We start from the raw sequence: 24657 nt of genomic DNA on the forward strand, positions 1-24657 counted from the left end.
AATTGCTGCCTTCAAATCTTCCTAAGCTCAAACTGGTTTGCAGCAGAGCAACGGGAGTAAAGAACTACCACCACCTCTTTTCAGAGCTTTAACTACTTGTATTCCCTCAGAGGGATTTGAGACTATAAATATTTTTTACACATCTTGTTCTTTTTTTACAGTCCTTGCCAGTGCTGTGCAATATGCTTCCATTTCTCCCCGAGCTGAACAGAACACCAAAGCAAATAAAGCAGCCTGCCTCATCCTCCCCTCTGGCTAGAGTTCCTCTTCTGGACTTTGGGATTTAGCATCCTTTGCCAAATGCAGTGGGTGAGGAAAACTACATGTTGAATGAAGGAAAACTCTGCATTTTTACCTGTTTACAAAACTGTTGCTTCATGGTTAAGTGAAAAGCTTCCCTTCCTACCACCTGAGAAGCCTGACTGCCACAAGAGTGATGGCTGCCTGGGTGGGAGCTTGAGCTGGTTTTGGAACCCCCCCAGTACCACCAGTATGTGCACTGTAACCAGCTGCCAGTGCTGCACATCACCTTTTCTGTGAAGCAAATGAGAGGGCACATCTGCTTTCTCTGTGTTTATTGCGTTACACTGAAGCAAACCAGCATGTGGTTATTTGCAGTTATTAGCTGATTATTTCACTAAGTCTAAGGAATACAAAGAAAAGCAATTAAATAGTTCAGCACCTGGTTAGCACTGAAGGGAGGCTCAAGCTGTGCGACTGGACAGGATGAGTCCCATGCCAGGCTGAGCCCCCTGCCAGGCTGAGCCCCCTGTGCTGCCCATGCAACGAGGCAGCAGCCTCCATCAGCTGGGTGCGTTTTGGGTGCACAGGAGCTAGTGAGCTCTACTCTTGCCTCATGTGGGAACGCAACCCAAGTAATTTCCTGGGAGTAACCCGGTGAAACCCATAGCCTGGAGACGTTTGTCCCTGCCCAGAGGGGTCCAGTGGTGACCACACTCAGTGTTGTCATCCCTTGTGCTGAAAGCTGCTCTGAGAAACCAAGGTTGGGTGACTCTGCTGGCTCATGCAAGATGGGACTTTGCTCATGCCTCTCCCAGGTGTTAGTCGTTCCCATACACCACTTCCCCCTTGTCACACAAAACAATACTCATGCCTTGTAAATAATGACCTCTACCAAGATTCTGGAGATGCTTCAAAATGGTCTCCTTCCTATCATTCATGAGGATGGAGAGGTGGTAGGTGAGCCAAAGAGCTGCTGGTGCTGTTGGAAGGAGCAAGTCTTTTAGGAATAGAAACCTTAAAGTCCTCATCTTAAAATGTAGTCTTCAAGGATGGTGGCCAGAGGAACCCACCTGAAACACTGAAACTGCAAAGCACATCAGGATTTTTTGGTTGACTTTGATGTATCTGCAGGTTTTGTTTAGCTGTAGAAACTCAGTTTGCTAAGGAAATTATTGACATTGATACCTATATTGTATAAGCCTTTTTTCTTGCCTTTTTTATTTTTAAATTTTAATTTTTCCAGCTGTGGCTGGGGGCCCAAAAGCAGCAAATCAGTGCTGGCAAGATGTTTGAAGAGCCTGGAGGATGCACAGCCTCACCAACCCTCCTCTTTGTAGATACTGTTCAGGTGGGTGCAGATTTCATTGGTCACTTTCTCAAAGGAAGCTTTGCACTCTCCGCCAAATTTCTCCTCCATCAGTTGTAAGATAATGTCACAGATAATCTAAACAAGGAGAAGGGAAGAAACAACCAGTGTGAACTTTTCTCCACATTAGAGGCATAAGAACTTACATATCTTGTATATCTTTAGTTGGGATTCTTGGAGGGCAGAAAGGGGTACAAGAACAATTCACAGCACGTGGCCTGCAGAGCTTGTAACAGGGCATGGAAAATAAGGTGCATTATAGCATTCACAAAAAAACTGCTGGTGGTATTTCTAACTACCCTGTATCTAGTAAATGTTGACTGCACCTATCACTTAAGGATAGCTGTACAGGCCTGATGCACTTTGTCCATCCACTGCAATCCTTCTCCTGGCAGAGGACTGTCCCAAATGTTTAGAGGTCACAATGAGCCCCCTTGTTGGACACCTTTGGAATACATGGCTTGGGAGGTAAGTTTCTTCCTGATCTTTCCTGCTTCTTAACTATCTGGCACTCTGTAGCAGAGTTCATTTGTCTTTGCAGTCACTAGGTAGGTGGTATACTTTGAAATGCCAACTCCTTTCCTGTGCAGCATTTATTGTTCTGTGTGCATCTTTACCCTGAAAAACTATTTTCAGCCAGAAATCATCATTTATTTTCCCACTTATTGAAAATTTGGCCCACTGCTTTTGAAATTACCTTCATTTGGAAATAATCTTTGCCAGAAGGTGCCTCTTTTTGCTGTGTAAGGCAGACGAAATAGTTATAAATGCACTCTGCTAGTGACCTTAGGTGGATCTGGGCAAGTAATTTGATCCTGTATTTATTATTTGTGTTTGTTTAATGATGACAATGCTGTTGCCATTGTTGCTCAATAACAGCAGGTTTAATTATCCTCAGAAAGCTCAGTTCCTGTTACGAGATAAAAAATACATCAGGGACTGAAGTCCAGTGTTAAACTGCTTTTCTGTATCTTGTTATTAAATGGCAGGTGTGGGAATCTGACTGCACTGAGAAAACCCACTACAGCTCATGGGCAGCTGTGCAGCTCCCACCTGAGCAGACCTGCCTGCAGCACATCTGCTGCACAGCCGTCCTCCCCACCAATGCCAGATCTCTCACTCCTGCCATCTTCCACCATCAACCATCTCACCTTCCACCACCTTGATTCTCTCAAGCATATACATGTATTCCTACACACAAGGCCTATTTTCCTCAGTTGTACCCTTCAAAGGGGAAAACATGCCCTCCTCACAATTACACCCTTTGGGAAGAGGGCTGCTCACTCACCCTGAAGTTTTTGGGGTCAATCTTCAGCTGGGTGGCATGTTTCTTGCCGAGTGGGGTCACTATCCCAAGAAAAGCCTCAGAGTTGTCCAGGTGTTGCACCATGTTGTTGATGGCACTGAAAACCTTCTTGCCATGGCCCCTGACTTGATCTGACTGTTTCATCTCTTCGGCAGAGTCCATGCCTTTGAAATGTGTGAAGTAGGATTTGGTGTCTGGGTGCTCGGTAAACATCCTGTTAAGGAATGAGAGATGTTCTGACTTGTGGACCAAGGTATCAAAGCAGACATGGCTACACATTCCGGGCCTTGCCTTATGCATTTATGCCCCTTTTCTCCTTCTCTTTATTAGAACAGACACTTAGGCATTCCTTGTTTTTCCTTTGCCTTTTGCACCTGTGCACAGCCCCCGTGCACATAGCAGCCAGCCCTCTCTGTTGCCTCTCCCCAGGGCATTTCCTTTGCTCATCCCACCTTAAAACCTACAATGAACTTATTCTACTGCTTCTAAAGTAAGTATTTCCTCAGTGTTAACTCTGTTACTTTCATAGAGCAGTGGGAGCACATTCACATAGGGTGACTGTGACAGTTCACATGACTGTGACAGTTCACATGACTGTGACAGTTTAATATTCCCAAAAATGTTCTGGACAGCAGATATGAGCACTGTGATACTGGTGGGTGTTTTCATGGAGAAACCCTACTATTGGTTTTGTTAATTAACCCCTTCCTAGAGTCCACAGCAAAGCTTTCTTACTGCCTGTGATGGATTGTTGTTTGAGCATGGGGTACTGCTCATTCCGTTTATTCAAAAGGAACACAATCCGGTGTGTTTGAGATTACCTTTGATCAATTACAGTCATCTTGGTCAAACTCTTAAAGAAAGCAGTTTGCTCCGTTGGGTAAACTGGTTATCCACCTGAAATATCCATATCACATTGCATTTCACAAAGTCACAAAATGATTGGGCTTGAAGGAACCTCTGGATGTCATCTGGTTCAACACCACTGGCAAGCCAGTTGCCCAGGACCATGGCCAGAGGGCTTTTGATCATCTCCATGTATGGAGACTCAACAACTTCTTTGGGCAACTTGTGCCAGTGCTCAGTTGTACTCAGAAGTAAAAAAAGTGTTTCCTGAAGTTCAGAGGGAACCTCCTGTGTTTTGGTTTGTGCCCATTGACTCTGGTCCTGTCTTGTGGCACCACTGAGACAAGCCTGGCTCTGTCTTCTTTGCACTCTCCCTTCAGGTTTTTATGTACACATTGATAAGATTCCCCTGAGCTTTCTGTTCTCCAGCCTGAACAGTCATAGCTTTTTCAGCCTTTCTTTATTGGAGAGATACTCCAATCCCCTCATCATCTTCCTTGCCCTTTGCTGAACTCTTTCCAGTATGGCCATGTCTCTCTTGTCATGGGAAGCCCTGAACTCTTCTCTATAGGTGGGTCTGGGGTTGTAGGACACTAAAGCAAAACCTTTTAGAGTAAATTACCCCAAGGAGGCAAACTACTGGATGCTGCTAACGTTTTATGGCTGCATTCCTGACCCTAACTGTGCGCAGGTTGTGTAGCCTGCAGAAGGAAAGAGCAGCATGTAACAGTTTGTGAGGGTAATCCAGGCATAAGGTGTGGTATACAAGAAAGCCAGAGTGGTGGGTAAAGGTCTGATAACCAGAAATAGTGTTTGAACTGATCCATGCTTAGGAGGCGATGTAAGTCCCAGATGAGAGTGGAATATGTGAAAGGTGAACAGAAGAGAGGGAAACACGATGGAAACTAAGAGAGGAAAGCCCACAGAAAGGGTATAATACAATGGAACAGATGAACTGAGGCTGAAGGAGAATCAGAAGTGAAATATTCAGTTTAAAAAGAGTTTAGAGGTAAAGAGGAAGAGGGAAATAAGGCCCATGTTTTGTTCCTGTTCTCTTTCATACCACACTTTCTTTTCATTACCTTACGTGGGTGAAGAAATTGATCTTGTCTCTTCTTCTTTTCCCACCCCCTTACCCCTTTCCTTTTATTCTTCCTTGTGTGGATTGCTCCTCTTCCCAGCAAGGGCTGCATGAAAAACATCAAGACATGCTCCTAGGCAGTATCTCCATCCTTCTTGCTGTTCCTCCTTCACCGCTCCGGGGCAGCAGTTGGATGGGCTCTTTCCTTACCTGACCAGCACAGTTGTCCCATTGTCCTCAGCATCCACATATATCTTCTCCCAGGCACCACGGGCACTTTGCACCTCTGCTTCAGAGAGCGACATGGTGGAGGAGATGTTGGCAATGGAGGGTGCAGTAGGAAGGACAGGGAGGTCCTGGCAGAGTCTTTCTGCTCCAGTTCTCTCCTCAGGGCTCTCTAAATACTGCCCTGGGGATTTAAAAGATCTTGAAGGGTCTCTTTGTCTCCATTCTCCTCAGTCACATTTCTGCAGGTTTTAGAGTTACCTAATCACTTTTAATCAGGAAAGAAACCAACCACATGAGGAGGGAGGACTCGCCCTGTAGTCGTAGGTCAGGTGCCAAAGCAAAGGTCTCACTGTCTGAGGAGAGAAGGGAAAAAAGGCAGTTTTCAGTGGGGAAAAAAAAGATCAATTCTCTTCCCCTCTCACCCCTGCCAAAGCCAGTGCTTGGCTCCTCTTTCCTGAAGGTGATCCTTGCACAAGAACAAATTTTCCTGGTTTTCTCCCAAGAGTGCTGCTGTGCTGAGGGCACTGTGGTGCCCTGCCATCCCCTCTCCCTGGCACTCTTTGGTCTTTCAGTCAAAGATCCTGTTTCTAGCTCCAGCAATTCTCACCAGTCCTGCATTCATGCCACAGTCACTGCTTTCCCCACAGCCCTCTGGTTTAACAGGGGCTCACCCCACAGCTGCTCCCAGCCTTGGCTCCATGAGGGTGGGAGGTTTCGCCACCCCAAAATGACAGCATTGCAGGGATGGTGATGGCAGCATGACACAGCATCCATGGCCATAGTGCTCTGCACAGCCACTTCATTTTAGCACTGGAGATGAATGGTGCAGCACAGCCAGGCATTTCGCTTTCCTAAACCTCTTGGCTTGCAGCTGGGAGCCCTATTCTATCTCTGAGCCCTGTCTGCCTGGGAGAGAGATAAGGGGCTGGAGAAATGCCAGCGTGGAGCTGCAGACAGCAACTCTGGGCCTGTTACAGTCACTTGGAACTGGAGGCAAAAAGTTTTCATGGATTATCCATGCAATGCCTGGGCTTAACCTCTGGCAGGAATGTTCTGGTTAAGCCCAGGGCACACATGCAAAATAAGGGCTAAGGGGCTTGAGAAACTGCTGCTGGATGCTGAGGGCAGACAAAACCTCATATTGTTTGGAATGGTTTAGAGGAGGGAAGGAATAGGTGTGAGGGGAAAATATGCAGCATGTCAGGATAAACCAGCCTGATACCCCAAGGCAGAAGGAAAAGTGCTGGCTGCAAGCTCACAGAGACTGACTGGTCTTGGTGGGGTTGTGTCCCACTGCTACTGCTCCCATTGAGGGAGGCCTCAAATGACTTCACTGAAATTTGTCCCCACTTGCCTCCCTCTCCCTTTTTACCACATAGCAAACAATGAGCAGTCTGATAGAAAGCTGCAAAGCGGTTGTGGGTGCCCTATCCTTGGAAGAGTTCAAGGCCAGGCTGGATGCGGCTCTGAGCTGCTTGGTCTAGTGGAAGGTGTCCCTGCTCATGGCAGAGGGGTTGGAACGAGATGGTCTTTAAGGTCCCTTCCAATCCAAAACATTCTGTGATTCCCTAGGAGAATTCTCCTCTGCTCCCCCCCACTCTCCTCTGGGACATTGCAGTATGAACATGTTCCACCCCTTGATACATAGTCAGACATCCTGTCCTGGGCCAAAAAATACCTGTTTTGAGTTGAGAAATTTCAATCCAATTAATTTATTGCTGAGTAACCAACCAACCAACCAACCAACCAACACTCAGATGTCCCGTTTCCTCACCCCGTGCTGCAGGTTACAGCCAGACCCTTTCGTGAGACGGTGGGTGGTCCAGGAGCTGTGGTAGGTGCATGGGGATCCCTTTGCTCTTGCTGCTCCTTGTGTCCTACTCAACTGCTCCAGCTTGGGCTCTTCCACTGGTCATCATCCCACTGGATACTGTACCTGCCCTGGACTTGTTTCTCCCTTTTCAGTATTCACTGCCCATTCTTAAACATTTTTCCACGGAGGCACCCTAAACATACTTGGTTGGTCCAGTTTTGGGGTGCAATGGGTCTATTTTGTCTGGGGCCAAGCCAGGTGTCAGCAGCACAGGGCAGTCCCTGACCAAAGCAATGACATCTCCCCTCAAGCATGTCACCACACTCTCTCTGTGAAGTGCTTTTCTAGTCTTCCATCTTCTGGTGTTACTTCCACTGTTTTGGAAAATTATAATCTATTTTCCCCTTGCATGATTTGCTGAGTCCTTTTAAGATGAACACAAAAATCCTTCGTAACGTTTTGACATCTCTAACAGGGCTAACACATCTAAGCTACACCTCAGCAATCTCTAGCAATTGAAAAAAGCTCCAGAAACCTATTTATTTTTGCCTGGAAATGGAATAGCTATGAAAAATTAGCTGTTTAATCATGAAGTCGTTGCTGACACCTCCCCACGTGTGGGCAAATGCTTGCCTGCTCGGTTTCTTTTTCCTCTCCTGTGGTTTGTGTTGGTTATCATCCCAAAGGAAATGAATTCTCTCCAGCATAATTTCTATTGCATGAAGAGACATATTTTCTAACAGGGGTGAAGCTCCTCAGGATGTTATCCCTAAAGAAGGGAATCCTGGTGTGCAAGAGCCAATCAACACATTGAGTCGAGACATGATTTTTTTTACAAATCTGCAGACTAGGGTGCTAGGCCAACCTTTTGGAAAACAAGCACAGTCATTTTTACAAAAAGGTAACCAAAAAAGAAGCATACAGAAACAGGAGATGGGTCACTCATGCTTGTATAACAAAACTTTTAAGGTGCATGTGTTGATCTCAGTCCAGCTCAGTATCCTATCATCTCCACATACAAATTCTCCTGGGGGTGCGTTCTTTAACATTATAATCATCTAAGGTAACTTGAGGTTGTCTTTACATCCTACCACCTGTTGCTAAGTTAGAGTTTAACCTTATTTTGTTAAACCTCTTGCAGTTTCTGCTTGAATATCTTTGAACTATTACTCATCTAGGACATAAGGATTTATAGCATTCTCTTCCCGGAGTGTCTTCATTTCATTGCTCCAGCACGTCGTATCATAGTTTCAAGGCTAACTTACAGTTACTGTGAACTTCTTGTGAATCTTTAACGTCATCTGACATCAGGCAGGCAGGCTCAGGCCAGGGAGGCAGATGACACTGGGAAATCCAGAGCAGGGAACACAGTGTTTGAGCTGTGGCCAAGCCACTCCTTTCCTGATCCCCAGCCAAGGGAGAAGAGGGTGTGCCTCCCATTGCTCTTCGGGGAAATGGTGTCAGTACTGAGAAGCGGGGGTTGCTTTCTCTCAGTTTCCAAGAAATCACATGCTTTAGGCAGAAGGCAGCTGGCAAGATCCAGTCACAGAAAGGGGTGGCACCTTCTACTCACCCAGCCATTTAGGATCCAGCAGCCTTCACATCTCTAGAGCACATCGATGTCCTGGTTACAGGCACTGCAAACCTCACTGTCTTTTCTTCTCCTTGAAACTTGGGGATCTGTGATTCTGTGATTTTTAGCATAATCAACCCACCTTATTTATTGTTCAACGGGGTTAATTCCCAGCTCAGCAGACACATCTGTTTCACAGGATGGCTGCCAGGGGCTCAGCAGCTGTGACTCTTCCCAACACCTGTGGTGGTGTCAGGCTGAGGGTAGAGCCCCCCATATTGCCAGGTTTCAGGATGCTTAGCCCAAGACCCTGACACTCAGTGCTGCTTTCACAGAAAGGACAAACACCTGCATCTGCTCATGCTCAGTGTCTAAGGTTATCAAGATAATCAGCTCATCGAAACAAGCAAAACTAGGAGCTGCAGTCATGAATGTCAGTGTCAATGTCTGAATCCCAAAGCCCACATAGCACATGGGTGGGAAAGACCTGGAACAGTCACAGGCAGCTCTACCCACTGCCACTTTCCCACACCATACTTCTCTCTCCCATTCCAGGGTATTAGTGGGCTCAGATAGAGCTGTGCTGGGCTTTGCACTGGTGAAATTACCAAATGCAAAGGGTAAGAAAAAAGCATGACTACTCAACTTCTTAGGACCTAGCCCCCAGAATGGCCCTTACAAAGTGTACAGAGTGGTACCACCTGACATGGTAAAAATGGACACAGGTGTCTGTTGTGAATATTTTTATTGCATGCAAAACATTTTAAATGTGAAAGCAAAGGTAGTAATTTCAAAATCGCTCCACTTCTATATAGCATAGGGCATAGCAGATACTCAGATTAGTCCTCTGAATGCTGCTCTCATGATTAACAACATTCACTACATGGCCGGCAGTAACTCTAACATGATCATTACAACTAATAAGGATGCCAGTGCTGAGTTTCTTTGCACTGAATCCAGCTAACCAAGAACTTGCATTGGTGGAGGCTGGTGTTCAGCAGAGAAACTTCACATCCTTAGTGAGGGGGGAAGAAACCAAGTCCACAAATGCCAGCCCACCCCTCACCCCCCGAACATTGGTGTGCTGACAACATCATTTTGGACACAAACCACACATCAGCATAAGGGTCGCTATGAAGAAAGTAAACTCCACCTCAGCCAGACTCAGCACACTGCTGGACTGCATCCTTTTCTTGGTACAAATTTATGCTCATGAAGCTTACACCGTGCTGAACCTTTGCACAGGTGCTGCAGGCAGGAGGCAAAGAAATTAGATTTGGGAAAATATCAAGCCCAAATCAGAGATGCAGAGAGTACCCAGAGCTGGACAGAGACCTCAGGCAGCAGCATAAGCACTATTCCTATCTGTAATGTTACAATCTGGCATTCATATCTGCCCAATTAATGAGATCAAACCACCCAATCCTTTAATGGAAACAACACTCGCACAGATTTTGGACACAAGCCCCTAGACTGGTTCACTCAGCACCCTCATCTGGGACACTGGAGCTTTAATGACACACAGTTTATGTAAGTGATATTCTGAAGAAAAGAGAAATCCACTCCCATGAATGCCACCCCCACCAGATTTAAACCTGGACTCCAGCTAAAGAGACCTGATGTGGGAGAAAGAGAAGATGTGTCTGAAAGACACCAGGCTAAAATAAACAGCTATGGGCTGCTTTATGTGGAAGTTAGACAGCAGTCCAGAAGCTTTGCATCAAACACAGGCAGGTCACAGATGATTATATTGGTGGTATGGACTCTTGAGTTCAGAGAGGCAAGCTAAAAGGGCATGAGATGAAGCAGCAGACACACCTGCTGTCAGATACAACAGAAAGTGAGGTGTTGGACTGAAAGGATGGTTGGTAAGCAATGGAAGGAACCAGACAATCAGACTAGTAGTTTTCCTGTGTAAACAGAAGGCTGCGTGATGGTATTGGTCCAATTGCCTCCTCTATTGTAGAAGTCATAGAATTGTTAGAATCAAAATGGCTGGAAAAGATGTCTAAGATCTGTTCAATATCTTGAGCATTCATAAGATAAAAAATCTATTACAACTGTCCGACTTTCTTGGGAAGTAACATCAGTACATGTGGCTTTAAATTCAGTGAGCCCAAATTTAATCTCCATCTTCAGCTTGCGATCTCTCCCCAGCTGTGTGTCTGGAGATGGCACTACACAGGAGCCAAGCTTTTCCATCCCATCCTCATCTACATACTGAGCATCCTGGTTTTTTGTACAATAGAAAGTAAAGACTGCACTTGTTTGGTCTGGTTCTATTGGAGAGAAATTATAGTAAGCAACTTCATTTATATTCAACGGCTCCCCAATTTCCACCAATTTCTTGAAGAGGCCTGTGCAATAAGTATAGCCATCAATTTCTGAGACCTTCCGTTTACGGATGTCATGGATAGCATCATCAAATTTCTTACTCACTTCTACGCCGTATGTCCTACAGCTGATTCTTGAGGTAACGATGTGTGGATTAACTCCGAATAAAACAGCCCCTTTTGCAATGGCCAGCTGGGCCTCCGTGGGACAAAGGATATGATACTTGCTGCTAAAGGCCTGACTGACTGCATCTCTCAGGATGATGCTGGACGCAAAGCCTCCCACAAGCAAAATGTATTGGACTTTGTCCATCTCAGGCTTGCAAAGAATTTCCCTCAAAGCACAAATGATATTGTTGATACAGTAGTCAAACAACCTCTTCATTTTCTCATATGTAATCATGATTGTCCCATCACACCACACAGCTCCTGCTGCTTTTTCGAAGAACTGGGAGATGTCCTTCTTGGACTCTGCCATTCTGATTAGGTTGTAGAGGCAACGTATGTAGACTGCCTCCCTGTTAGCAGAGCATTTCTGTAGGCCAAAGTTGTACATCATATTTTGTAATTCAGAAGGGTGCTTCTTTACATATTCATCCCATACACCATCACTGAATATTTCCTTGAGGAAACTGGTGAAGTTTTCATCCACTCTGTTGCCTCCCCATCCACCTCCGGTTGCCTTGTGTAACTCCTTTAGGTAATGGTTTTCTTGGATCTCATGTACTGTGATGTCTACAGTGCCACCTACACACGCAGACACAGACACACACAGAGACTCAAATTAATTGCGCTGTTTGCTCTAAAGTACATTAATTTCCACTGAATTTAATCTTACCTTCTGAACTCCCAATTCACAAATGTGCTTTTCTGCTGCTTTCTTTCCTCATCCTCACTCTTCTACTATTGTCTGTACTTCTGTAGATTTCTTAAATTTTTTTTTTTTTTTTAAAGCCTGGTCTCACAAGGCTCCTACAGTTATTTCTGATAAGAGCTGGATGCTCTGACTTGCTCACTGAACAAGCTGATCTCCTGTCTGATCACAAACAGAGACTGGCCTCCTCACATAGGTCATAGACTCCTGACCAGTGGTGAGAACAGTCTCAGGAACTTGTGGTCCTCTTGATGCCTTTTCGGTATTTGTTCACAATCACCAGACTGCTCTTGGCAGAAAATTCACATCACACCAAAAAATCTCAGGAATCTAGAGAAATTACTGAGTAGTGCTTCATCAAATATTCTTAATGATTTACTCCCCAGTGCCTGCTAGCTCATCTCTTTGGTCACTTCACTGGGCACTAACTACAGTTGCTCCTAGAGAGGAGGCTGTGAGCTCAGGCTACACAAGAACATCAGCGTGTGCTGATGGTTGATGCTGGGACCTGGTGCCAGCTGAGCTGGTGAGAGGACAGGACCTCGTGTGGTGACTGTCTGGCCTGAAGAGCACTGTAGTATGAGACACAATCCTGTTATTTCCTCCTATTTTTCTGCCTGCTCACAAGATCTCATTAGGTGAGAAATAAAAATAAAAACCCCAGGACAAGCACAGCAGTGGAGTCTGAGCTCTGGGACTGCACTGCCAACCTTTGGCCATACTGTGAAATTGCCATGCACTGTGCCCAGCAAAGATGGTACCTGTTAATCAGGGAAAACTTTACCTCCACAGTCAACAACAATATACTGGATCCCAGGGGAGTCTTCAAACTTCTTCTTGTCACTGCTGTCTGCCATAAACCCGTTCTGTGGAAGCTGCTTGCACCACAGTGATGCAGCTTCTGGCTCCAAGGCAATGATCAGCTTCTCAGAGAGCATGCCAGAGATAATTCCTGCCTAACATCAAAAAAGAGAGGAATCAGTTCAAGGAAAGGGGGTGACATTACTGCTGCATGACCACCACCTGCTAGGGAGACTCTTCTCACCCCAGCAGCAGCTCATGCAGGGGTGGTGGTTCTTGCACCGCTGATCTCTGTGGGGCTCATTTCTATACGGTGGTGGCAGGAGAGGGCAGAGCTGTTGTTACTGCCAGTTTGGGACATCCACTCCCTCACCACCCTCAGTGTGGAAGATTTCTCTGCCTGATGGACTGAAATTTGAAATACAGGTTTACATGTTGAGGGGTTCCTTTGCCTCAATGGGCAAAGAAACCTCCAAAGGTAATATGAGGAAATGGGGTAATCCCTGCTTTCACCTCTTTTGCTGCCAGACGCATGAACTGCTTGGCGGCAGCGCTCCATATGGCTGGGACAGTAAGGACCCAGGTGATCTCGTCCTGGTCATAGACAGTTTGGAAAGAGGCCTCTTGAATGGTGTTCAGGGCATGTTCCTTCAGGTAGCGCAGGCTTTCGGAAAAGACTGTCAGGGCAGGAAGCAACTTTCCGTTGCTGGCTTTCAGCTCCATGCTAGCCGTGACATTCTACAAAACAAAGGCCCAGGGTCACATGGTGAAGTGCCTGTAAGACACCTGTCCCCTTCACACCGAGCACTGCACAACCTAGGGCACAGAAGGAGGTCCTGTCTCCAAACCTGAGTGAACTCCCAGCACTGGCTTCACTACTGTGGCTAACTGAGTCTAAGTGGCACAGGTCAGCTACCAAACTGCTTACCCACCACACCTGTGATTCAGTAGGCAAAATGTCAATGTGGTTGATAAATCAGCTGTTTCTCCTAGGCCAAATTTTGTAAAGACCCTGTAGATCCTGTAAATCCCTGAAGAGCCAGTGGGGGGGGGCTGATTCTGCAATGAAAATTTCCTTCACCATTTGCTCCTGAGATGCAGAGAAATAGTTCTGAACTAAAACCTCTCTCCACCCTCCACTGAAAGTGAACAAGAACCAAGCACTCCAAAGGTGACATTGTGACAGACCACATCATTCCCAACTTTCCTGGGGAGGAAAATCTTCAAGGAGGCGTCCCACCCACCACAGCACCCAGTTCAGCACTCATGACTTAACCCTGGGGGATGCCAAAGAGAGGACATGGGGCTTTTCCTGGGACTGGCTCTGTACTCTGGTTTAGTCTATGCTTTGCAAAGCCCTGTAGGACCCCAAAGCACGGAGAGGAAGGTCCTAAGGTAGCTTGGTGTTTGGCTGAACAAGCAAACCCAGATAAAGCTGCAAACTATTCTAAACTAGCACAGAGCCTTCAGAGAGAAATGATAAAGCCACTGCAGGCTTCAAGGACAGCTGGACACCCTTCCATTAGCTTCAGAATAACACTTCAAGGGAGGGAGAGATAAGCTGGGGGAGCTGTATAACATGGGATGAGCTCTTAGGTGATCCCAGGGCTGCCCATCTCCTTTGAATTACAGGAAATTTCACTTGATCCCTGTTCCCTGTTGAGGACTGAAGCAGGGAGTCCCAGAGGGAGACCAGTTTCTCTGTCAAGCTCAGGAATATGGCAGCTGTTTTTTAGGAACATGTCTTTGCCTTCACCCAGGTAGGCAGTCAGGTTTTATTGTCTTCAGACAAACAAGAAACATCATAAAGGACCCATGAAGCTTTCAGCAATTACAAAAATAAATCATTTCTTCTTTGATTCAACAAAATACTCTCTGACTTGAGTTCATTCATCCCCATTAACCAGACTTACTCAGCCCTCTTCATGGATTCTCTAGCCCCCACCCCTCAAATAAATGAATAGCCCTGACCCCCATCAGCAGTAACTCTTCCACCTACCGTGTTGTACAGCTGCATCTTGAAATTCTGGAAGAAATACCAGCTGTGAGCTTGGCTGGAGGGCAGGTTCTTGTACTTCATCACAGCATCATAGCCAAAATACTTGAACTCCTGCTTCTGGTTGAACAAGATGCATGTGGGTGTCTTTGGGGTCCTGAGCCCATGCTCTGTTCCCCAGGAAACCTGGCGGATTTGGTCTGTACCTGAAGCAAGAGAATAACAGTACCCACTGTAGGATGTGCCAAAATCTATAGCAACAACGAAGACTGACTGGCTGGCCATGGCCACTGCAGTGCAGAGGTGTGCAGCTCTGGGAGCCAGAGAGGGGTGAACAGATGGGACTGGACTGAAAGGCTTGATATTGCAGAGGGAAGGGCAACCTTCCCTGACTTTATTGGCTGGAGAGAGATATGACTCTAGACATCCTGTAAACCATGCCTTTTCCTGTAAAGAGGAAGGGCTTGCTTCTGATACTCAAAACAGCAAAGTGCCTTTGTTAGGAAACTGATCAGTAGCTTTCTGCACTCCCAGCAGCAAGGACAGTCCCTGGTGCTGCCCACTCATTTCAACAAACATTTTCTGCTGCTGCTGTAAAGGCATGGAGACATCCGATGCTTCTGGCTACAGAAGAGAATGGATGGAAGGACAGTGTGAGGACAGTGATCCCAGAAAGACGACTGCAGAAGGCAGCAGGTAGGTTACACAGGGGCTGTCTCTGGATGAACTTATTTAACCTGCCTAGGTCTGAATATTTCTACAAAATTTCTTGGAGGGTTGCATGAGTGCTGAACTGCAAACATATTCTGACTGTGAAATATTTCAGTAAAAGCTCTGTTTTCTACTTCCTAACCTTTCTTATCCATCGCAGAGACGGTTACTACATTTTCTGACTCTGAAATATTTCAGTAAAAGCTCTGTTTTCTACTTCCTAACTTTTCTATCCATCACAGAGATGGTTACTGTCCCCAAATTCAGCTCAAGTTCAACTCCGAAGTGTGAGGCAGTGTAAGAGAAAATGAAACTAGAAAGATCAGCATAGAGTGTAACAAGATATGGGGTTTTGGGACTCAGACTCTGAGCTCATCAATTTTGCAGGAAAAGTCTGACTAAAATGCAGATTTTTTTACTGGATTGTTGAGCTTAAAAAACAAAACAAAAAAAGTGTCTTCCGTGAAAGACTGAAAGTGAAGTGATTTAACTGGAAAGGAATCCATCCAAGTGAACAAAACCAAAATGTGCTTCGGTGGGAGGAAGTGATGCTGAGAGAGAAGGGCAGCACGGTCCCTTGCAGCAACTGTGCTGCCTTCTTTTGGCATAAACCAAAGGTAAAGCCTCATGCTGAGGCTTTCTCTGACATCTGGTTGCAGGAACGAACTTGCTCTCTATTTGTGGGGGGTTTAGTTCTCCTCCTGTTTTTTTCTCTTAAAGGAATCTTCCCCATACATGTTGCCAGGGGGACAAATTACTGTGTTCTTAAGAAAAACGAAAGACCTGGCCACAGGGATGGGGTGCATCTGGCTACTCTCTTTCACCTGGGTTTGTGGGCAGCCAGTTCCCAACATTTGGATAGAGAGAGAGGCTGCTTCTTCGGCTGCCTTCCTTCCTTCTACTGGAGACACCCCGGGATCCCCAGCCCGCCTTCCCTGCCCCGCTGGGAGCCGGGCCGTGGCTGCCCTGCCCCCGCCGCTGCTTCGAGCCTTTGCTACTCTGTAGCCCAGCTCGCCCTGCCTGCCCAGACCTCCGGGGGGTTCCCACCGCAGCTCCGCAGTTTGGATACATCTCATCTGCCACCCGAGATTTGTGCTTGTCCCTGCCGTTCCAGCCTGCTGTTCCCGAGGGTCCGGCCGGACACCGGGATCAGCTGCCCAGCGGTTTGTGAAGCTTTTTTGTCCCATCCCTTCCCGGGATCCCAGGGCACCAGTGCCGCGTGCTCCCCGAGCTCGCTCCGGAGCGCCCCCTGCAGCCGCGGGGGAACCATCGCACCTGCCCTGCTCAGCGGGAGCCGCCAGCGCCCCTGCCGGCTGCGAGCGGAACTGCACCCGAGGGGAAAGGGCCTGACAGCCGAGAAGGCTGGGACTGGGTTTGGGATTGTTTGCTGTTACTGCCATGGTTATTGGTGCTTGTTTGACTGGTTATACACATATAGATACATAATAGTAAAGAACTGTTATTCCTGTTCCTCATATCTTTGCCTGAAAGCCCCTTAATTTCAAAATTATAATAATTTGGAGGGAAGGAGGTTGCAATTTTTTTTCTTCTATTCCAAGGGAAACTCCTGCCTTCCTAGGCAGACACCTATCTTTCAAACCAAGACACTACTCCACCTGGATCCAAGCTCCTGGAGCATCTTAATCTGGGACTGTCTCTGTAATAATAGTTGATATTTGGGATCCTCATTAGGAAACAGGACACAGAGAGCAGTTGTACTAATAAAAAATGACCTTGAGAACACAGAGCTTTGTACTCCTCTATTAAAAACCCCACACTTGTACATTGCAAAGTTGGTTTTAGCAGAACAGTCAGCTGCATTTGCTGTTCCCCACACTCTGCAGGTCTAGGTTGAGTTTGTTTTTCAGGAGCTGTCCCTGTATCTTGCCCACTTCATCCAGACCTAATGATGAGTCAAACCCTCCTGGTTTTGGCATACACTGGTCTGTGGAGTCATCTGAGCTGTATCAGGCAGATAGTGCTGACTGACTTGTACCAAATCTGCACCCCCGTGTGCCCTTTGTCCTGTCTCTGATCTGTTTGCTGGCATGGATGTAGCCATGAAGCCTCTGCTCACAGGACTGGCTATTATAAGGTACTTGTTTCAAGGATGTGTTCTTTTCCCCTTTCTTTATAAGAATTCCCTTTTCTTTTTTTCCTCAGACATATATCTGACACCTCACAGCAGCCATCAGTCTATGGAGGGCAGACTTCAATCCTGAAGGAAAGGTCTGAAATGATGAAAGAGATGGATGAAAAAATAAGGAAGGAAATGTTTGAAAGGATGAAAGAGATGGACAACAAAATAAGGAAGGAAATGTTCGAAAGGATGAAAGAGATGGACGACAAAATAAGGAAGGAAATGTTTGAAATGACAAAAGAGATGGACGACAAAATAAGGAAGGAAATGTTCGAAATGATGAAAGAGATGGACAACGAAAAAATGTGAGAGTCCAGTGAACAGAAATGACACTGTTTAGTGTGGCCCCTGACAAGAACTGTAGCTGGTGCACACTAGGGCGGGTGGGACAGATTACAAATCAGCCAGACACAGGGAGCGCTCTGAGTTAACAACAAATTTTCTGCAGGCTTTATTGGGAACCCAGAGCAAATTTACAGAAGCTGATTGATTTGCCCCATGTAATATGCAGATCTTACACTTTGTGAGTATGTTATTTGCACTGCTGGTATTGATTCACGGAATCACAAACCACCCACCTGGCAAGGAACAGCCTTGAGAAGTGTTGGTCTCTAGATTTCCTTTCCCTATGGGTTGATCAGAAATTGGAGGGAGGAAGTTTAGCTTGTGCATTTTTTAAGACTTTATTGCATACCTGCCCACTGACTGAAATGTGGTTTATTATTTCTTTCTTCCCCCTATGGATGGATGGACAATGAGAACAGAACTTTGACTGACCCTATTAATACACCACTACATCTTCCAGAGAGTTACAGCAGGTACTGGGATTCTTTATATTAATAATCAAAGAGGGGGAAATCATTATGATCCTCACAACCACACTTTCATTTCTTCTGATGTAAATAGCTCCCCTCTTGATTTGAGCATTAATTCTGGGTTGGAGCTTTCAGGGGAGGTTGTTCAGCTCCCCTGGAGCTTTTCCTGGATGCTCTACACTTTCCCACCTCAGAGCTTTTTTTCTGGAATTCAGATTATTCAACAAGGGCATGTCCGCTGTTGTCCCAGTGTCCAACTACAAATAAGGAGATCTCACAAATCTGTTTCAGAGCATTTCCTGGAAGGGCAATCAAAATACAGCAGCAGAAGAAAGATGAATATGAGGTGCTGAAAGAGAAGAACAAAAATCTGGAGTCAAGGTAAGGTATTTATTCATATTTTGGACATACTGTGTGTTTCTACACTGAAAATCCACATACTTGTTGCTTCCTCCAGTGCTTGGGGACTCTGTTTCTGACCAGACAGCCCAGACACCTTCTCTCCAGACTTTCAACCTAACAGCATCTCTTTGTAACTGACTTCTTGAAGATGGCTTGGGTTGTTCTGCAAAGGGAAGGAGACATTCTCAGGCTAACCAGTTAAATAAAGAGTAAAAGAAACCAGTCTACAATGACATCGTTGAGATGCCACTCTGATCAGATTCCACTGTGATCATGCAAAACTGAGCTGAGGAAGCACTGTTTCCCACACAAAAGCTGCTCGCCAGCTATATAAGAGTTGAGAAGTGCATTGTACAAAACATGGGATGCATGAAACAGATTCATAGTAAAATAGTTATGTTTACTCATTATTTCATCTTGGCTTAGATACATTTTTTAATATCCTCCTTGACCCTAGATACCAAGAGCTCTTGGCTAAAACGATGAGCATGCACCAACACTCCGAGGACATCAATGACCCTTTGCGTTTGTCTGCTGTGCTGCAGAGGTATGAGATGCTCCAACTACAGCAATGGGAGAAAGTCAGGAGCTCTATGCCCTGCTATTGGACGTATGAGCAAGGCCGTTGCATCATTAAGGTTTGTCCATTTTCTGCATCTGATTCTTATCAGATCAATACGGTGCAGCCATATAGCAGCCTTTGAGTATTTGTATTTCTGTACCAGAAGGGGTTGGGGCCTAAGTTTGGGTCTCCGGTTTTCCAACTCAGCAGGGCCTGTGGAATGCTGTAGTGATCAAACTGACAGTGACTTTCTTCCTCCTGCCTTTCAGAAGGGCACATTCAAATACCAGTCCCATCTCTCACAGGTTAAGCACAAGTGGGAAAACAATCCACTTTGCTTATGTTGGTGCTTGAACTGATAGCTGGGAGACCTCATTTTGATGTCTGACTCACTGCTCTGATGCTAGAGAGATCTGAAGGAAAATACCAAAGTGGTATTACCTAAAAGGACAAGATTGAGATGGGGCCATTATTAGCATTGATTGTGATGATAAGGCCCCACAGATGCTGAAGAATGGGCTCCAATATGCAAGCAGCTTGATGAAACAGTTTGTTTCACAGCTATGGAAGACATACTTCCATCAATTAGCAGCCCTACAATTTACTCTAATGCAGATGTGTTCTCAGCACATGCTTTGCACTTTACACCTCTGGTTTCACTGTGATTGCTGCTGTAATCAGTTGTTGTCTTTGCACTGCAGAAGCTGTTTGATGCCTGTGAGAAAGATATACAACAGAGAACAGATGACATACTTAAAGCTCTTGCCATTCCACTTTGGAATAACGCTGTGATTGAGGTATTTCATGTTTCTGTGTAAAAGGGCCATCAGCATCTGCCATTCATTTAGAAGTTTGCTTCTGATAAGCAACTGCTCAAAATCTGTCAGCAGTGACACTGGGGATAACTTCTGAGCTGAGAGGGCTGGGGGTGTAGAAAGCTAAGTTCCATCACCCTTAGGTGTAAGACCATCACTGGATAAAAACCAGGTCTCTTTCTCTCTAAGAGTTAAGTTATTCCGGGGAGAAGCAGGGAGCTGGACTTGATGATCCTTGTGGGAGCCTTCCAAAATGATATGATTCTGTGTCCCATGATACACAGCCATACACTGAAAGCATGTCTGAATTGTCCATCTGGATGAGGCACATATATGAGTGCAGAAAGCATTTTCCAGCCCTGTGTTGCTTTTATGGGACCTTCCTCCAATGCCTGGAATGAGTGACTTCTCCATTACTGATTGACACAATCTGAGAAACAAAAATTCCCAGTGCTTGCCTTACCACATGATAACAGCCTGCTTTGTGCTGATTGTTCTGTAGGAGACGATGCGAGCAATAAGGAAGCTCTTTCGGCAACCCTATTACCAAAACTACCCAAAGGTTCACTCCAAGATTGTTCAGGTGAGTAAAGATACAGCCCAGGACCGGGGCAATGGTTCAATTTTCTGTGCAGCTTGTTAGTTTAAAAATGAGAGGTCTCCCTTCTGCTTGAGGTTGTTTTCTGCTTGTGGTCAGGTCCTTCCAGCCCATATACTCCCAAAACATTCTCATGTACATGTAACCTTGTAAGGGAGGTACAGCAGGACAGGCAAGGTTGTGCCCTCACCAACAAAGGCACAGCCATACTGGACCCAAGCAAGGAGCAAAGAGCAAAGGACCAGTGGTAGTGATCAGGGTCAGCCACAAACCAGTGACCACTGGGCAAGTTCACAGTGACCAGCCAGGTCAACACCGAGCTGGGAAGTTGGTCTGTGGGTCAGGATCGTTAAGGCTGGACACAGGCATCCCAACATCACAGCTCAGGCAAACACCCAGCCACCACTCAGCTCCTGGGTCAAGTGGTGGCCAATCTGGGGGTGAAGATGAGGCTTCTCATAACTCCTCACACCATCCTTTCTGCCAGCTTGGCTTTTATTGCAGGAGTTGAATACAAGGTTATATGGCCGTGCTAAATCTGAGCTGGCCTTGAACACAAGCAGCCAAACCCCTGGCAAGGCCGAGGAAAGCTTGCAGAGGCTGTTGATGTGCACAGAGCCCTGATACCTGCTATCCACATGGACTAGTCTCTAGTGGGCTTTTTTGTGGAAGATGTGACATATATATCACAGATATATGAAACTTCCAAAGAGGAGATTCCTTCTTTTGCAGCTTGCTGCGCCTTTCCAAAAGCTCAGTCTTACCAAACTCCTTGCAGATCTCTCCATGAGGAAATAGAGACAGGTGCTGGATGCTGGCACAATCCAGAAGTCAGGACTTGGTATATAAATAAAAGAACCTTTCAAGCAACCCTGGGACCCCTGCATTTCCTACTCAGAGAGTACTAGCAACTTTGACAAGTGAAGTTCTTGAGTGCTTAGTTTATGTGGAACAGCTGCACAGAATGAGAGTGAGGAGGCAATGTAACAACACATCAACATAACATTACAAAGCTTTGAAAAGTGTTCTCATATGATTTTCAGGAAGCTGACATTCTCACAGGAGCTGAAAATGAAACTGAAAGTCAGTTCCTGCTGCAGTGCTGCCAAATTTATTGTTTGCTGCTTCTTCAGGATCCACCAGTTAAAGCTGAGTGGAAGATGAACAGAAGGTATTTAGAGCATGTGGACAAGAAAGATCCAGTGTACTGGAAAAACCCATCACTTCTGTGGCCCATAATGAAACGTGGGGAGGACGTTGTTGCGAAAGGTGTAGTCTGGGATCAAAGGAGAACGACTTGAGAGTCTGGCTAATTGCTAACTTAGCCATAAGAAGATGACACAGCTGCTTTGCAATACTCTGCTTTTCTTTCTCCCATGAATTGCCTGCTTTTCAGAGCTAGTAAGTTAGACATCCCCCACTTGGGACACCTAGGATAAATCATTATTAATAAACATGTATTAAAAATTGAAGCTACTCCAATTGTCTCCTCACAAAGGCCACCTGCCTGTTTGCACTCAGCTGCTTTCCCATGTCTGTACAATTTACCTCTCCCAAAGCCCTTCAGCTACTCACGTGCCACAGCTCTGGACCAAAGAGCTCTAAAAGTTGTATTCCATGGCATAAGGGGGATGCAGTGAGGCAAATGCATGTTCACGTGACTTCGTGTGACACAGTATTCTGTGAGCAACTTGAGAATTACCAAATAAAAAAAGACTTTAAATTCTGCTGTGTGCCTGCCAAGTCCTTTTCTCCAGTTCTTTTTTCTAGTCCATCAGCTTCCTTGGCTGCACAAACTCCCTGGGATTTTCTCAATGGGCCCCAGAAAGGCAAATTTCTGTGCAGCTCTCTGCAAGCAAATTGCTCTGCTTCTCTCAGGAATTCAGTATTCCCTAAGCATGTTGCAGGTCACTGACAACGTGAGCTGGGATCCAGGTGTGTGCAAGAAAATTGGCTTTTAAAAAACTGGAGTATTCTGAGAAACTGACTGTAAAAGACCTTTATTGGAAATACCGATTATGGAATAGAGCAGGTGAAGTAAAATTACATATGTACCACATTTCCTACAACTTTCACAAAAATGAAGATCTACCATAGTTAGTTTTTCCTACCTTGTAAAAGGTTGCAGACTCGGGTGAGCAGTGCATTAATATTTCATCTTTTCCAGGCTGTAGAAGGTAAATGACAGGGAAGTTGTCCAGTACAGGCAAGTAGAAGTTTCAGCATGACCCTGAGCCAAATGCCGTGTGATTATACAGGTAAAATACTACACGTAAGGCAAGCTGCCATGCTCTATTCCTTACCTGCTTAGAAACTTTTTAGCCTAATTTTTCTTTTTTGTGGCTCCCTGAATCTGTCTGGTCTTATGCTGTGCATCAGTTTTATCTCTGAAGCTCATCACTTCTGCATCTCCTCATGTGTGTCCTTTCCTTTGATTTTTCTCTCCTTAACATCATTTTTGCTAGGCTAAAATACTCAAGTTGCAAGGCCTTATCTTTCAAAGACTGATTTAAAAGTCTTCAGAAAGCTGAAAGCACTGCTGCAACCATTCTAACACACTTCACATACACTTTCTACTATCTCCTAACATCAGAAGCAGACTCTTTGCTCTTCCTGTGTCACTAAAAATGTTGGGAAAAATGAAACTAGCTATCTAGAACACTACTGTGTATCTTTGTACTATTAAAGGAATTCACAAGACTAAGTGCTGCTTGTTAAAGATTTTCCCAATATCTGTACAGCACCCAGCAGACTCCAGCAGACCTGGGCTCTGAGATACTGCTAAAACACCTTCTCCCTATTACATGTGCTCAGCTGATCTTGAAGGAGCAACAATTTCCCCCTCCCTGCAAAAAGTGCACCTAGGGTGCAGTAGTCTTGACACAGTGAACAAACCGTTAAAATCAGAGGATTTTTAACCTCTCACTACAAACCAGGTACTTCATCCATTAGCAACAAAGATCCACTGATGGCCACTGTGCAAAGTGTCTGTGTGAAATCCCCCTGTTGCCAGACTCTCAAATCTGGTGCAAAGGACAACATCTGGGCCCTGATCCAACACATCCTCTTTTCCCAGTTCTTGGTGTTTGAAGGTGAGGCAATATTTTTAGTCAGATGCTGTGCCACATACCATCCCAAGGTTAATATGATGTCCTGATGTCCTTTGCATAATTTCCTAATTAATATTTTAACAGGAAATTGGTGCAAGATGGGGAAATGGTCTCCTCTGTTCTGACTTCCATGTTGTGGGGACTCAGCAGATGGAGGAGACAGGCTTAAGGAAAGTTTTCCAGCACACTGGGACAAGGAGCCCTTTGTAGGGACCCCTACACTCAGGGAGGTATCTTTGCTGCTGCTTACACCTTTCCCCCCTCTCCTGGCCACAAAGAGGGAAGCAGAGGCCTGGGCCCTTCCCGGAGCAAATATTTCATTTCTCATCCACAGCTCAGAGAAGGAACCATGAAGAAATCAGTGCTGTGGGAGCCTGAGGCTGTGAGCAGCCACCTCAGCTGCACGGGTCTCCTCTGCGTTTGTCCCCAGCCCTCCCTGGCAGCTCCCGCACTGTTGAAGTCCAGGGGCTTTCCCGTGGATGGGCCGCCAGCTCCACAGCAACACGATGGGTGCTGCAGCATGCACGGCAATGCCTCAGGGTTACTGCAGCTCAGGACGCCATGCTTTGGAGACGGCAGGAAGGGAACAGCGAGGGTGCGAAGGGATCGCAAGTGAACCTCGTGGCAGAGCTGCGGGAGGAAGCAAAACTGCATTTTGGAGAAGCGTTTCCCCATGCTGCAGGGCCCTGAGGGTGTGGTGTGCTGCAAAAGGGCGTTTTGAGGGAGACCCCACAGTCCCAGGGCCCGCGGTGAGACCCAGAGCCACAGTCGTGCAGGTCACAACAGGGCAGAGCCCTGGGAGCTCACCGCCGCCCCAGCTGCACAAGGCACCGTTTGCCTTTCACTCTTAGTTTGATTTTCGACGGTGTAATTGCTCCCTCAGAAGCATAGTAAAGGAATCGCTTCCTGCAGACACATGAAATATTTATCAAGTGGGGTTTGGTGACTTATTACTAAGCCTCGTGAAGATCCTAAGGGCACCTCAGAGGACATAATAGAGAGAGAAAAACACAAGCTGAAATATTGCTGGTCTTTGGAGCGATC

At 46.0% G+C, this 24657-nt stretch overlaps 3 protein-coding genes across 11 annotated transcripts; 1 reads left to right on the forward strand and 2 right to left on the reverse strand.

Moving 5' to 3' along the window:
• The first annotated feature begins 1502 nt into the window (after window positions 1–1502).
• Window positions 1503–24464, forward strand: LOC138103696 (golgin subfamily A member 6-like protein 24). Of its 4 annotated transcripts, XM_069002179.1 has the most exons (10): window positions 1503–1591; window positions 2005–2077; window positions 14998–15156; window positions 17335–17616; window positions 18076–18129; window positions 18418–18507; window positions 18986–19166; window positions 19792–19887; window positions 20408–20488; window positions 21547–24464. In XM_069002179.1, exons 1-10 carry the CDS (start codon window positions 1549–1551, stop codon window positions 21802–21804), a joined length of 1317 nt encoding a protein of 438 aa, XP_068858280.1. In that variant the 5' UTR covers window positions 1503–1548; the 3' UTR covers window positions 21805–24464. The 4 variants fall into 4 exon arrangements, with proteins under 4 accessions (XP_068858280.1, XP_068858296.1, XP_068858305.1 ...); XM_069002195.1 differs by lacking the exon at window positions 19792–19887; XM_069002204.1 differs by lacking the exon at window positions 2005–2077.
• Window positions 1559–8560, reverse strand: LOC138103737 (cytoglobin-1-like). Of its 5 annotated transcripts, XM_069002290.1 has the most exons (6): window positions 8457–8560; window positions 8149–8227; window positions 5329–5423; window positions 5053–5251; window positions 2898–3129; window positions 1559–1687 (listed from the first exon to the last, which is right to left on the reverse strand). In XM_069002290.1, the coding sequence occupies exons 4-6, from the start codon at window positions 5145–5147 to the stop codon at window positions 1559–1561; spliced, it is 456 nt and encodes a 151-aa protein (XP_068858391.1). In that variant the 5' UTR covers window positions 5148–5251; window positions 5329–5423; window positions 8149–8227; window positions 8457–8560. The 5 variants fall into 5 exon arrangements, with proteins under 5 accessions (XP_068858391.1, XP_068858383.1, XP_068858362.1 ...); XM_069002282.1 differs by lacking the exon at window positions 8149–8227 and having other exon boundaries at window positions 5053–5423; XM_069002261.1 differs by lacking the exons at window positions 8149–8227; window positions 8457–8560 and adding an exon at window positions 6845–7782 and having other exon boundaries at window positions 5053–5423.
• Window positions 9202–15055, reverse strand: LOC138103682 (heat shock 70 kDa protein 12B-like). 2 transcript variants are annotated; one of them, XM_069002159.1, is made up of 4 exons: window positions 14464–15055; window positions 12978–13202; window positions 12448–12619; window positions 9202–11536 (listed from the first exon to the last, which is right to left on the reverse strand). In XM_069002159.1, exons 1-4 carry the CDS (start codon window positions 14743–14745, stop codon window positions 10476–10478), a joined length of 1740 nt encoding a protein of 579 aa, XP_068858260.1. In that variant the 5' UTR covers window positions 14746–15055; the 3' UTR covers window positions 9202–10475. The 2 variants fall into 2 exon arrangements, with proteins under 2 accessions (XP_068858260.1, XP_068858266.1); XM_069002165.1 differs by lacking the exon at window positions 14464–15055 and adding an exon at window positions 13281–13333.
• Window positions 24465–24657: the final 193 nt, after the last annotated feature.

The sequence above is a fragment of the Aphelocoma coerulescens genome, chromosome 1A, assembly GCF_041296385.1.
Source record: "Aphelocoma coerulescens isolate FSJ_1873_10779 chromosome 1A, UR_Acoe_1.0, whole genome shotgun sequence".
Classification (NCBI taxonomy): domain Eukaryota; kingdom Metazoa; phylum Chordata; class Aves; order Passeriformes; family Corvidae; genus Aphelocoma; species Aphelocoma coerulescens.